Source organism: Thrips palmi, unplaced genomic scaffold, assembly GCF_012932325.1.
Source record: "Thrips palmi isolate BJ-2018 unplaced genomic scaffold, TpBJ-2018v1 HiC_scaffold_19, whole genome shotgun sequence".
Classification (NCBI taxonomy): domain Eukaryota; kingdom Metazoa; phylum Arthropoda; class Insecta; order Thysanoptera; family Thripidae; genus Thrips; species Thrips palmi.
The window spans coordinates 11,199,889-11,213,835 of NW_023144628.1; the positions used below are offsets into that span (position 1 = coordinate 11,199,889).

The window sequence follows — 13,947 nt, forward strand, 5'->3', positions numbered from 1 at the left end:
CTAGTATACTTGTAAGAAAATTAAGGTAAACCTTTTTGAAAGAAGACAAACAAAATCTTTAACAATGATATATATTTAATTATTACATTGATTATATTAATGATCACAGACTCAGAGAAGAAATGAAATAAAAAATGAACTTTGAGGTAGTGTTATTTAAATGAACCCTCTTAGAACACAAAACCTAAAGAAATTAACAATCAAAAGAGATAGGATCACAAGTTAGGGTGACTTAATGAGGTCAGTCCGTCGTTGCAACATGGCTAAGGCACTTTGTCCATCTGTACTATGGAGGCTCAAGTCCGCAAGAACGTCCCAACTAGTTTGATCAGATTCATCATTAGGATGCCCCCCACTCTCTCTTTGAAGGCATTCTTGTAGTGTTTCTCGAAGCAGAAGTGCAGAGCCCTTAGACATGTTCAGAAGAAAGCATGCTTCTTTGACTCTAAAAAGAAGAAAATAGATTAGGAAAAATTTAAAAACAACAAAGGAGATGTAAAGGATCTTTGTGAAACATACTGCTGGAAGTAAGAGTCTGGATGTGCTGTGTATTGACCAAACAGTGGGAATAGATTTCTTGTCATGTCAAACTGCAGCTGCAGGGCACCTCCTTCATTAAAACAGTTTTGTAAAATGACTTCTTCGTAAATAAACTGAAACAAAAAGAAAGAAGAAGTATAAGACGCATGATATTAGGCAGATGTGACAAAAGTGTAATTGCTTTATTGGCTTTCCAGTATACCTGGGATACACTGCTAGCAATTTGCCTCCATGCTATGATGAAAAGTGGGACTGCAAGAACTTGCTGAAGAGTATGCAAGTTTGAGGAAAGCACTTTAAACATGGGACATGCACTTGGTGTCAAGGTAGCACTGACAAGTTCTGCAGGAGAACTCATAACAAACCACCTAGCAGACAAAAAAATTCAAAACGTTTTAACTTGCTACATGTGTTGAAAGACTTATCTAAGTAACAGCTGTTGTAAGGAGTGGCTTACTTGTCTTTCCGATATGGCCTGCTCCGAGCCTTCACATCAAGGAGAACAGCCTCACACAAATTGTTGAGAAGATCATGTTTCATTCTCTCCAAGAGCTCTAGGCTCTCATCAAATACAGATCCAGCTGTTTCTTCAAGCTCTTTCTCTGTTGGAGTTTCTCTGCTGGCATTGAGTTGACTTTGAAAATATTGCAAATTTAAAAAATGCTGAAATTAATGAAACTCTATAAGTTTACCATCAGCTATGAAATTAAAAGTGAAAGTCATCAATTTAATTAAAATATGTTACTTACAGTATTGCTTCCCCATTCTATGAGAACAGATGCTAAATAATTGATAGAATTAAGAATAGCAGGAAACCTTGCTTTTGGTTTTAATGGGTCTGGGTGTTCTTCTCGAAGCAGTTGAAGTAATCTGACGCGCCAGTCATCGAGCAATTCTAGTTGAAGCTCAAGAAACTGCAATCTAAAATATTAAAATATATTGTGAGCAAAAGCCGGCATTGCAAACAAAGTACAAAGACCCCTCATCTCGCCAACAAATAAAAAAATGGAAAGAAAGGAAACAAATCCTGCATAAACTGCTCATTTGAAATTACCTATGGCCTGGTTGGGGTAAGCAACTATATCTTTCAGTTATTGCCAGAAGTAAGGACAGGAAACTATCAATACTCTCTGTAACTTTCATGTCGTCCAGATCGGATGGACCAAGAGGTGACCAAGCTGTTTCACTGCTCAATAAAGCATCCATTTTCTCCAGGGCATCTGGGGGCGAATAAATACAAATTAACATAAAGCCAATCTAAGCTTGTTTATGATAATGAAAACAGAACAAATATTACTCACGTTTCTTTTCAAGATGAAGCCACCGAATGAACAGAGATGCTTGAGTGAGAACTGCCAAGAGTGTGTGCTCATTGTATCCATAAGTTTCACGTAGTTCACGGGCCAAAGATAATGTTTCATCGACCGCATGTGAGAAGAGCAAATCATCCCACTGGAGTGTTGGAAGCTCCGCATGTAATTTACCAGCAACCAATTGTACCAGCCCTCGAATAAGTTCAGTCTGCGGGAAGACAAAAATAGAGTGCAATGTCACATAAGATAAAAATATCTTACAATATATAACATGATTTTAAAAATAATTTTGAATATAAACTTACTTGGGCGGATACATTTAGTGACAAGTTATCCATTACTGGTTGTACCCACTCTTCAACAAACTGATGATGGTCCCTAATCCAAGCTAGAACCTGTTTCATGAACACATTTAATTATGCTGATACAACAAAAGAAAGACATTTACTAAACTTAAAGAATATTAGCTCACCTGTGTAAAGCACCATTCTGGTTTGTCAGGTCTGCTTGTCTCTTTGTCAGGGCGGCAGAAATGGAAAACGAAGCGGCGTCTTAAAGGTCTAAGAAGCAGCTGTAAAGGTGGTGAAAGAGGGAGTGTATCCGTCAAAAGAGTTGAGTCCACTGTTTCTTCAGCCTCATTACTGGAGCCAAGTTAAGGACCATATAAGATGAATATTTTTAAACAGTTAACAAAAGTTTGTTGGTTAGCAAAAGTAGATTACAATGGTCTGTAAGGATACGGTAGCTGTATTTTCAGGAGATACTCTGTCAGTACTTGAAACCGAGCCATGGTATCAGCAGGAGGAGCAGACACAACACCATTTGAAGAAACAAAAGGCCACTTTATGGCTTGCAGGATTTCTTCAAATTCTCTGAGGAAATGAAATGTTAAATGAGTGGTTTTGTTATATTCTAAAGAGTTCATTTTACATTAGATACTCACTTTGAAAATTGTGATTTTAGAACTGTGTGCCAGAAAAGAAGAGTCTCTTTCAGAAATGCAATGAAGTGGGAACACTGAGACCCGTGAATATCTTCATAACTCTGCCGTAATCTTTGAAAAAGTACAACACAATGAGCATCTGCTCGCTCGTGCAAACTTGATTCCAGTTCACAGCTGAAAATTTTTTAATTATGATTAATGATACAGCTTTTGAATGAACTTAAGCTATGAATCATTTAATTCAATTAAGAACAGAATAATATCATAGAGATTGCTAACAAACCTCAGGTCTTCAACAGATCGAAGCCATCCTAGATATGACTTTGTCCTTTCAAGTGTCAGTATTTTGTTTAAATCATCCTCTAGGGAGCTTATAATATTTTCTCCATCCTTTAAGGGACCAGCACTATTTTCTAGTAAAGATGTCAAATCATCTGACAGTCGAGCGATTTGCTGTGACGTCTGTTCAACCTGCTGTACAGCTGCGCTCACACGAGATGGGACCTCGCTGCTTGCCAATGACAACTGAAAATATAAGGATTTTACTGAGTAACAGCATATTGATATAGAAATTAAATCATGGATCAGGCAGTTTCAAGCACATTTTTAATACCATTTTTTCAATTGATTCCTTTTCTGCTTTCACTCGCTCATTTATCTCTTTACATTTCCACAAATTTTGAATGTCACCGCCGAGCTCTTCATTCAACTTCTGAATGGCAGTCGTCGGACCCATGGCCATTACAATGTTCACGTTTGCATGTAAAAATCAATCGGTCAAAATGATTAAATGCCAACTGGGAAACCAGTCAACTTCAAAGTTTTGCTGCTGGATGATGTGGAACGAAAGAGGTTAGTGTCTGTTTGTATGTGTTTGCGTTTGGTTGGTAACTTTCTCATGCTACACGTCATCTGTCAGCTACACAATTTCTCATAGAAGCTGTAGGTTACGGATGGCGGGAACTTCAAATGCTTGCGTAGTAACGAACACTGATGCTTGTAAGTAGTAATTGTGTTATTGTGAGATGGAGGAAATATTTGTGAAACTCATAGCAATAAGAAGAATATGAAAAGCTATTTATCAGTGGTTTCAACGATTGTCTTTTTATTTGTCACAAAACTTTACAATACAAATGGCAAGTTGATATAAAAATACATACAACCAATTCTAAGCTGTCATCACTTTAACACTTAACGCATGATCGCCTCACAAGCGCTATTCACTCAAAGAGCTAATCTCATTTGTCCTAGGGGTGGCCCTCACCATCACTCCTCGTCTTGAGACGAGGACGAGGTCGACGTCGGGGATGCGGAGCGGGGGCAGTGAGGGCAGGGCCGGCAGCACGCCCCGGGCCGCAGCCTGGAGCGCAGCGCCCGCGCCGCGGCCAGCACCTCCAGCCGCTGGGGGCTGCTGCAGCACGTGGTGCACCAGCACGTCGAGTACGTGTCGCCGGCGGGGGCGGACCTCGCCGTCGCCATGCCCTTCCGCGACTTGGGCGGCGGCGGCGGCACGCGGGGGCGCTGCGGGTGGGGTCGCGGTGGCCGGCGCCGAGGCCGCCACCCGACCACGGCGACGGCGGGGGCGGAGGTTGTCGCCGCACTGCCCCACGAGCCCCGCACGCGTGGTGCCGCCCCCGCCGCCCCCGCTCAGGACAAGGCCATTGGGGAGATGTCGCTGCGGCGCGCTCGCTCCGCCGAGGAGGGGAGGTTGTCCGTGCTGGCCGCGCGCCGCATGACGCCGAGGCCGTGCGCCGCCATGCTGCAAGACGACAGACTGCTTGAGCACGCCGCCGCTCCAGGCCGCCAGCAGGACGAGGGTGGCGCCTACACTGAGACAAGGTATACCTGATGGGCGGGAAGTGCAGCGGGCGCGCCGTGATGGCGGGCTCGGGTCCGGGCAGTCCCGGCCCCCGCCGCAGCACGGGGCCGGCCAGCCCTTGGGCCAGCCCTCCCGGCACTGTCGGCAGCGTGGCGATGGTGGCCACGTCCCAGTCCGAGCCGTTGGAGCTGTTCGGGGAGACGCCGCTGCTCCTGGACGCCGAGTCGGCCGCGCGGCCTCCTTGGCCGCGGCTCACGCGTCGGTACATCCGCTCGCCCCTCCGGATGGCGGGCAGCTCGCCGGCCCGCGCCGACGCCCGCACGTCCGCCTGAGTGCCAAAAAGAACTTTAGGTCGTCTTGGACTTGGCAGTGGAAGCACTCGGAAGTGGCGGCGAAGCTCACCGCGTCGCTGCGGTCACTGGCGGCCTGCGCCGTGTACAGCCCGCGGCCCGTCGAGTCCGCCGTGAAGGTGGAGCCCAGGCTGCCGTAGGCGTCCGCCAGCCCGGACGCACTGTAGGGGCTGAAGGCCGAGTAGGCCGCGGCGTGGATCTCCTTCTGGTACAGGCGGTAGAGGTCGTGCAGGTCCGGCGGCAGGAGCAGGCGCCCGTCTGGGGACAACATTCGGGCAGGTCAGACAGACCTGCTGGCTGACTGCGAAACTGCAGGATTGCAGCTCACGCACCCTCGATGAGCCTGCGCTGGCGCGTGATGATCTCGTCGCAGATGTGGCGCTGGCGGTCGTAGCGCATGAGCAGAAGGTCGCGGCGCCGCAGCTCGTGGCGCCGCAGCTCGCGCTCGCCCTGCAGCGCCAGGCGCTCCGCCTCCAGCTCGTGCACGCGCAGCACCAGCGACAGCAGCTCGCGCTCCTCGCCGGACGTGGCTTGCAGCGGCAGCCCCTGCGCAAGCATGCGCAAGCACACCGTGAGTTCCGCGAGCGACCTACTCGCGTGCACCACCTCGGTCACGACCCGACTCACGTCCTCCAGGCGCGCCGCCTCCCCGCGGGCCCGCTCCAGGTCGCGCTCCGTCTTGGCGCGCAGGTCGGACAGCCGGCTGCGCTCGTGCTCGATGGACTCCAGGGCGTGCAGCGCGCGCCGCATCGGGGAGCCCGGCGGGGAGCCGCTCTCGCCGTCGCCGTCGGACGTCTCTGCGGTGGACGGAAAAGCGTCACGACACGAACTTTCAGAAATGAAGACACAGCGAAGTTATCTGCGAGTACCCGTGTCCGCGATGGTGGACGGCGCGCCCCGCACGCTGCGCGTGCCGCGGTACGACGTGCGCGTGGTGCCCGCCGTGCTGGGCACGGCCTGGCCCTGGTACAGCTTGTTGGCGCGCGAGAGGATCATCTGCTGGCGGTCCGTCTCCGAGTCCAGCCGCAGCAGCTGCGCGTCGATGTCCAGCAGCGTCCGCCGCAGCCGCATCTGCTCCCTGAAGATGGCCACCAGGTCGTCCCGCAGCCGCGACAGCGCCACGCCGCCCCCGGGGCTGCGCGCACCGCCACCCCCGCCACCCCCGTCGGCCGCCGCGGGCATGGGGGCCGGCACCCCGGCACCTGCGGAACTGGGGACATGACGACAGTGTAAAGGCAACGGAAGTGAAGCTCGCACGGAAAGCGCCCGCGGAATCGAGCATAGGCAGGCCCGCACCACATGGCCCCGCGCCGGGACTGCCCAACCCACAGGCGCTTCGCTCCCCTCCCCTCCTCGCCGTCTCGAGCCGCGGCCGCGGCCGTGCCGTGCTACCTGGTCGCCGCGCTCCCCTCCACATCTCAGCAGAGTGGCGCAGTGGAAGCGTGCTGGGCCCATAACCCAGAGGTCCGAGGATCGAAACCTTGCTCTGCTAGTCTCTTTTACGCGCCGCTAAGACAGCTTAACAAACACTCGCAGGGAGTTGCGGCGTACCTGGCGGTGAGCTCGCCCTCGGCCAGCTTGGCCCTGAGGCGGCCGATCTCGGCCCGCAGGTCCGACACGATGTCGCGGTACTGGCCGGCGCGGCTGGTGATGGTGCCGGCGCGGTGCGCGTAGGCCAGCGTGTTCCTGGTCTCGTCGGCGTGCTTCTCGCCCGGCGACACGTGGGCGATCATGACGGCGCGCACGTCCCCCGTCAGCGCGTCCTTCAGCAGCCGGGTGAGCTTGGAGTCGCGGAAGTTGACGTAGCGCGCGCCGCCCGCCAGCGCGTTGATGCAGTTGCCCAGCGCGAGCAGCGAGCGGTTGATGTGCGCGCCTTCCTGCAGCCGCTTGCCGCGGTTCTGCGAACAAGGCCGAGCAGGCATTGGTCTACACGGAAGCCCTAGCAGCCTGCAAACGACGGCCGTTACTCATCGCTAGTACCTTGGTGTTGGAGGCGCGCTCCGACCCGGCCAGGTCGATCATGTAGAGGCGGCCCGAGGGCGCGCTGAGGGCGCGGACGCCGGCCGCCGGGTTGGGCGTGCGCGTCAGCCGCACCGACAGCAGCGCGTGGCTGCGCGACGACGCGCGGTTGGCGGCCGTGGGCTCCACGGTGCGCGCGCGGTTGCCGCGGTGCAGCAGCTGCAGCACCTCCGCCGTGGAGCGCGTCTCGGTCTCGGTGAGGCCCGCCACCCGCACGCCGCCCGCCTGGTCCTCGCGCAGCTCCAGCGAGCCGCCCGCCGTGCCGGGAGGGCCCGAAGGGTTCAGCAGGTCGCGGATGTTCTCGTTGTAGATCTCCAAGTACGACAGCGTGACCTGGCGGCGAGGGATGGATTCATGAAAGGCCCTGCCCCACCAGAGGACGTCCCCGTCGACCGCCACTCACCCTGTCGCCGAGGTGCGCCGCCTGGCCGAACAGCTCGTTGAGGGCGCGCACCATGACGCCCTGCTGGCCGGGGTCGGCGGCGTCCTCGGGCCCCACCATGGTGTGCGTCTTGCCCGCGCCCGTGGCGCCGTACGCGAACACCGTGGCGCTGTAGCCGCGCAGCACGGCCTCCACCAAGGGCCGCGTCGTGGACGCGTACACTTCCTCCTGCAGACAGAGACACGCGTTGGGAAGCATTTCGACACGGTTTTTGGGGTTTTGGCGTGCTTTCGCGAAAGGCGCGAGCCCTGTGCGATGTCGGCGATGTCGTGACGAGACGGCCACCCGCTCGACACGCCATCTCAACAGGTGCACTTTCCTGCAAAGTATCGGGCCGAATCGAACGGAAACGGGCAGTGTGCATGCGTGACTTCGGCTATCTTTGCCGTTTCTCCGCGTTTCGTGCAAAATTCTCGTGTTCGGTGTCCCTGTCCTGACGCTTACCTGGGTGGCATCCTCCTCGAACACCTTGTCGCACATGTACTGGCGGCTGGGTCCGCGCGGCCGGGCCCTGGTCCCGGAGGCCGGCGGCTCCTCCAAGATGACGGTCTGCAACGAGCGGAACAGAGAGTGACAAAGCTGGTCGCGCGCCCGAGGCCGCGCCGCTCCCTCGCACTCGTGCGGCGTCCCTTGGGAGTGCGAGAGAGACAGAGCGACGGGGCGCTGCTCGGAATCAGAGCGTGCTTCGGCTGCTTCATCGATTGACCGCAGCACCGCGTAGCACGCCAAAGTCCGGGGTCCTGTCTTGACGCGCAGCGCGCAGCGCCAAGCCGTGCCAAGCAATCAGGGAATTTTCAATCGACCAGCACGGAAGGGAGTCGTCGTGTCTGTGCCGAAGGTTACACCGCCGGCGTTTGTTTACATTTTTCAACAGTCCGGACTGTAACTTTAATCAAGCCGCAAGTGACTAGTCTTCCATACACTGTCTCGTGGGGACTTTTAATTGCAAGGCTGACTGCGTACGATAGTGTCGAATGGGGAGGTCCTTTCCTTTGCCACCCCCGGAATAGCAGACGCCCTCGCTTTGAGCACATTTGCCGCCAACTTCGGAGAGACAATAACCTCGACCATCTTCTCCTGGAGACCGACCGAGACCGGAACACACAGCGTTGCGTGCAGTGGCGTGGCGCCGGCATCATTTTTTCGTTGTGTTGTCTGGGAAGAGGAAGGGGAGGGGAGGGGAAGGCCCTCGGAGCGCGGCCGCGCGGCGTGCGGCGTGCCCTCCGCGACCTCATCAAAGGCCTCATGATCAATGCAAGGGGCCGGGATGAACGGCCGACGCGAAGAGGAACAGCAGGCCGAGAGAGAGAGAGAGAGAGAGGGGGGGGGGGGGCGCTCGTCGCTACGTCGCCAGAGGTCTTAATGCCGTGCAACAAACGCCGCGGCTGGCAGTTGAACCATTAAACCATCACGCCGCTTCACGAACGGCGGTGCGTGCCGCGCAGTGCCGCGTCGTTTGCGAACGCCGACCTCCCTGCACTCGGTCGCACCCCTTTGCCTGCCTCTCTCTCTCTCTCCTCTCTCTCTCTCTCTCCTCTCCTCTCCCTCTTCGCCTGACCGGAAGTGTCTCTGTCCGCCGCCGTAAAGCGCCCTCGAATAGCCGGGTCGCCACCTCGCCCTCAGGGATTTAATTCACATATTACGTGACGTCTGTCTCTCTCGCACTCACTCGCAGTCTATAAAGAGCAACAAGGACAGAGCTATGGAAAAACGTCTCGTAATAAGTGATCGACCCCTACCGTGGCTAGGCTCGCGGTGCACAGAAGACCCAAGGCCTGGACGGACAACTCTACACACAGTGTTCTCTAATAGTATAGTTCGAATCAAACGCAATCAACCAATGGACTTTTGGTTCCAAGATCATGTCGCTGTGGGTTCAACTGTCGTTTACGATCGAATCCCATGTTGGGAGAGGAAAACTGGCGTCCGACTGTTCTTTTGAGTCTTTGTGCGCTGGATGATTGGGCACGACAGTCTCGAGTGTTCCGAACAGTACTTTCGTGTCACTCTTTCTCCCTCGCACCCATGAGAGAGAGAGAGATAGAGGCTCTGTTCCGAATCGGCCCACGGCGGCACTGTTAAATAGAACGTAGCGTGATCAGTCCAGGCATGATCTTCCGGCCGCGATTACGAAGGAACGGCGCGACCGCGACCCCGCGCCTCGCCCCGCGCACGTTTTGCGGCCGAAACGTAAAATGTAGACGAATACGCGCGACGGCTACACGACACGGCGCAGATACCCCCGGCGGCGCTGCGGGCGATACCCCGCGCTATAATTACCGGCAGCTTCGCGTGCTCATAACGCGCCGCCTCTGCCGCTGCCGCTACCCGCACAGTGGGCCAGAAGACCGGCGCAGGCGGCCACAACTCTGGACGCGTTTTGAGCACCACAGACGCTGAACAGGACTCGAACCGGACGTGTGACCCCACCCATGCATTGCTCTCCGAACGAGGAATCCATTGGTGGGGTCGCACGTTCGGTTCGAGTCCCATTTAGCGACTCTGGAGCTCAAAACACGTTCGGGATTTTTGACCGCCTCCGCCGGTCTTCTGGCCCACTGTGCCCCGCCCGGCGAGCAGGCAGCAGTCGCCTGTGAGGCGCTGTGGCGCCGTGGCGCTGTGCAGTGGGCCAGGCGAGTGAGTCAATTGGCGCGGTGGCGTCGATCGGTTCAATGACACTTGCCCACTCGGAGCTCGTATGAATGACATGCCGCGGCCCGTGTGCTCCGAGACAATCAATAGAGGGAGGTGATGACCCCCACGCACTGGGGGGGGGGGGGTGATTTTGGATTAATGTGAAGGGGTCGCCGCGGCGGCCAGCAAGACCGCGAGAGAAGGGCCTTCTTCATGGCGAGACACGCACCATCCCCGTGAACCTGCCGCAGCACGGCGGTGCCGAGGCAGTGACCGCCACCGCCCTCTCCCCTCCCTGATTACGCCACTACGCCACGGCTCAGGGTAATTTGGACCAGGGGCATCGATTTGGCAGGGCCCTAAAAAAATAGAAGAGGTGAGTCCCGGTGGCCGGTCGGGCGGCTTGATGGCCATCTTGGTGATGGCCGGATGACAGAGGGCCTTGAGACGACCTCGGCCGGCTGCAGCAAGCAGGGCGAGGGGGACGTTCCAGCCCCCTACGGCGCCCCGCCCACCGCAAATATTTCAAAACAATGTCCAAAATCCTTTCCCCCTGAGGCCGTCTCGACACGCCCCCTGCTTCCCCGCGTGGCAGGCCGGCGTCGGTCGGGGCGGCGGCCGCGGCCATGGATTCGTTTGTGGCGGCCGTGGCGGCCGCCACCGCGTTGTCCTTCGCCGGCCCGCAAATCGTGTATCGGCGTGCGGTGCGGTACGCGCTGAATCGAAATCGGCCTGGCGGAGCCCGCGGCGCGCGCGGTGCCCCGCGCCCACTCGACTCGAGCGTCCGCCGCGTGGTGTGGTGGAGTGGCGCGGCGGCATGTCGCGAATCGCTTAATGCAACACAACCGCAACCACTCCTGCCCGCTGCACTGCGTGACTGATAAAATGTCAAATGGAAAGGCCTTGGACCCGATTCCTATCGAGTGCACGGCGGGGCCCGGCAGGGCAGGGCTGGGTGTGGCGGGAGGGCGCGGGCTATCGACCTGCCTGGGCTGGACTGCCTGCCTGGGCTGCCTCTGGGGTACCAGTGGACGTGCCCGGCCCGATATCCTCACACCACCCGCATCCACACGCCGCACCGGCCGCAGCCGGACGCCCACTCCGCGTGGCCCGTGGCTTCGCGGCCCGCGGCCTCCACCACCGCCAGCCTATCGACTTCCGAGGGCCGCCTTCGTCGCTCTGTCTCTCTCGCACCTATACGGGACGCCTCACGAGTGCGAGAGAGACAGAGCGACGAAGGTGGCCCTCGGAATCAGTCGACTAAGCCAGCGCCTGGGCCGGCCCAGCCCTCCCTGCTCCCTGGGGCCGTGGCCGCGGGCAGCCCATCAGCCCCACTAATAGGCCGCCGCCAGTGGTGTGGCCAGGGACCGCTTTAGCTTATAGCTTCCCGTCAGCCCTCGAACGGGCGCCTGATGAGCGCTGAGCCCGTAAGCAGGCAAAAAGTACGAGCAAAGTACCCCTCGCCACCGCCTTTGGGCGAGCCTGGCATTGCACGGCCTGGCGAGGGTACTGTACCGCAGGGCAGGGTTCGGCGCCATGGACGCACAGTGGGCCAGAAGGCCGGTGGAGGCGGCCTAAACTCTAGACGCGTTTTGAGCTCCAGAGTCGCTAAACAGGACTCGGATCGAACGTGTGACCCCACCAATGGATTCCTCGTTCGGAGAGCAATCCATTGGTGGGGTCACACGTTCGGTTCTAGTCCCATTTAGCGACTCTGGAGCTCAAAACGCGTCTAGAGTTTTGGCCGCCTGCACCGGTCTTCTGGCCCACTGTGGGACGGCAGGGATTGCGGCTAGGGGGAGGGGACCGCGGGGAGGGTCCGCTCGGGCAGCGCCGCGTGGCGACGGACGACGCCGAAGTACCTCCCCACACCCTAACGAACCTGCACGATAGCGATGGCATCGCGGCACTGCACGGCGTGCTGCACGGCGTGCGCGCCCGTGTCGCGGGGGCGGGGCGTTTATCGGGTGAGGCTCGTTGCCGAGCCCCGAGCCCCACTGGCCGACTGCCCCACCACTCCCTGCAGTGCACTGCCGTGTACGCTGTCCGCCGTCGTCGCGCGGCCTCGCCAATGTCACCGCCGCGTGTCACAGGCGTGGTCTGCTGTCTCCTGACAGCAAGCTGATCCCGAGCCGGCCGGGATTCCCCGTGAGCGCGAGAGAGACAGAGCGACGAAGCGCCAAGGAGTGCGAAGGGCGGCGCCGGGTGCCCTTGGCGCGCCTCGGCGGGGCGGGGCGGACCGGCGGGGACTTAACTGCAGGGAGAGGCGCCCCATAAAGGCAAAGCACAGTGGGCCAGAAGACCGGAGAGGCGGCCAAAACTCTAGACGCGTTTTGAGCTCCAGAGTCGCTAAACGGGACTCGAACCGAAGGTGTGACCCCATCAATGGACTGCTCTCCGAACGAGGAATCCATTGGTGGGGTCACACGTTCGGTTCGAGTCCTGCTTAGCGACTCTAGAGCTCAAGACGCGTCTAGAGTTTTGGCCGCCTCCACCGGTCTTCTGGCCCACTGTGCAAAGGCCTGGCCGCCCTGGGCGTCGTTAAGCCGCTATTTTCAGCAGCGCCTTCCGCTGCCTGCATTATTCAGTCCGACTCGCTCTGTCGCTCTGTCTCTCGCGCACCCGCAGGGAGCGGCCCGCAGTGCGAGAGAGACAGGGCCCTGGAATAGCTCTGCAGAGTGGCCGACCTCGCCGAACTGATTGGCGGGGCTGGGATGCGCCGGTGAAACCGCTATCTCGCCCACTGCATCTGCTTGTTCGCGCGTTCTTTTTCGTGCTTCTCTTCCGTGCTCGGCGCGCAAGCCTGCAGGCCGGACAGGCCGGGGGGCGTGTTTTGTTTGCGCGCCGACACCAACCACGGCCCAAGGGCGCACAGTGGGCCAGAAGACCGGTGGAGGCGGCCAAAATTCGAGACGCGTTTCGCGCTGCAGAGTCGCTACACGGGTCGAACCGAACGTGTGACTCCACCAATGGATTTCTCGTTTGGAGAGCAATCCATTAGTGAGGTCATACGTTCTGTTCAAGTTCCATTTGGTGACTCCGGTGCCCAAAACGCGTCCGGGATTTTGACCGCTTGCACCGGTCTTCTGGCCCACTGTGGGGCGATGCGGCGATGCCCAAGGGTGCCGTGGGCCTTACCCACCTTTTCATTGAGGGCGTGTACGACCCGCTGACCCTCGTCAGGTCGATGGGGACGCACCCTGACGGCCACCTGCGAACAAACGAACAAACAACAGGCTTCAAGTTCGACAGTGGGGCAGCGCCGGGCAGCGCGGGAACAAGGGCGGGGCGGGGCCGGGCCGGGCGCGGAGTAAACAACAAAGTATCCGACGCACTAACACCAGGCCAGGCCCGGCCGGGCGAAAAACGCGCCGGTAACAAGCGTATCGACGTGGCCGCCGTGTCTTCCAGCGGACTTGATTCCGAACGGCGCTGCCGTCGGCCCGTCTGCCTGTCTCTCTCGCACTCACGGGACGTCCCGTATGGGTGCGAGAGAGACAGAGCGATTACGCTAGGCGTCAACGTGTGGGCGTGGCGGGACGGCCCGGACGAGGCGTCAATATTTCCCTTTGTCTAATGGCGCGCAAAGCCAGCAACGCGTGGCGGCGTGGCCCACCCTCCGCATCACCAACGCTATCTCTCCGTCGTCCTTCCCGTTTTTGGCTTATCTTGGCGTGTCGGCCGCAGTTAGCGCCGCGACGCCCCGCCCGGTGCACGGGCCCCACGGGCCGCGGGGCAATGGCGGCGACACACTGACTCACCACGAGCTTCTCATCGCTGCTCTTCGGGGTGTCCACGGGCGTGGGGTCGGCGTGGCCCCACTGCGTCATGGCGCCCCGGACTGGAGGCAGAGCAGGCCGAGCAGGCGGAGGCCCTGGCGGGGGAGG

The 13,947-nt window shown here is 58.0% G+C and overlaps 2 protein-coding genes and 1 non-coding gene across 3 annotated transcripts; 1 reads left to right on the forward strand and 2 right to left on the reverse strand.

Annotated features, from left to right (window-relative positions):
* Positions 1-55: 55 nt before the first annotated feature.
* Positions 56-3,684, reverse strand: LOC117646092 (RAD50-interacting protein 1). Its single transcript, XM_034386785.1, has 13 exons — positions 3,410-3,684; positions 3,080-3,321; positions 2,797-2,970; positions 2,594-2,725; positions 2,326-2,494; positions 2,159-2,248; positions 1,842-2,061; positions 1,595-1,760; positions 1,290-1,461; positions 998-1,203; positions 743-908; positions 520-653; positions 56-445 (listed from the first exon to the last, which is right to left on the reverse strand). The coding sequence occupies exons 1-13, from the start codon at positions 3,536-3,538 to the stop codon at positions 223-225; spliced, it is 2,223 nt and encodes a 740-aa protein (XP_034242676.1). The 5' UTR covers positions 3,539-3,684; the 3' UTR covers positions 56-222.
* A 186-nt stretch (positions 3,685-3,870) lies between these two features.
* On the reverse strand, positions 3,871-13,947 carry LOC117646339 (kinesin-like protein KIF19). Its single transcript, XM_034387218.1, has 12 exons — positions 13,822-13,947; positions 13,203-13,271; positions 7,871-7,975; positions 7,388-7,594; positions 6,946-7,317; positions 6,517-6,863; positions 5,835-6,100; positions 5,593-5,762; positions 5,298-5,511; positions 5,018-5,223; positions 4,642-4,943; positions 3,871-3,916 (listed from the first exon to the last, which is right to left on the reverse strand). The coding sequence occupies exons 1-12, from the start codon at positions 13,888-13,890 to the stop codon at positions 3,871-3,873; spliced, it is 2,373 nt and encodes a 790-aa protein (XP_034243109.1). The 5' UTR covers positions 13,891-13,947.
* Positions 6,386-6,457, forward strand: Trnam-cau. The gene has a single exon. It is a non-coding gene; the product is annotated as a tRNA-Met (tRNA).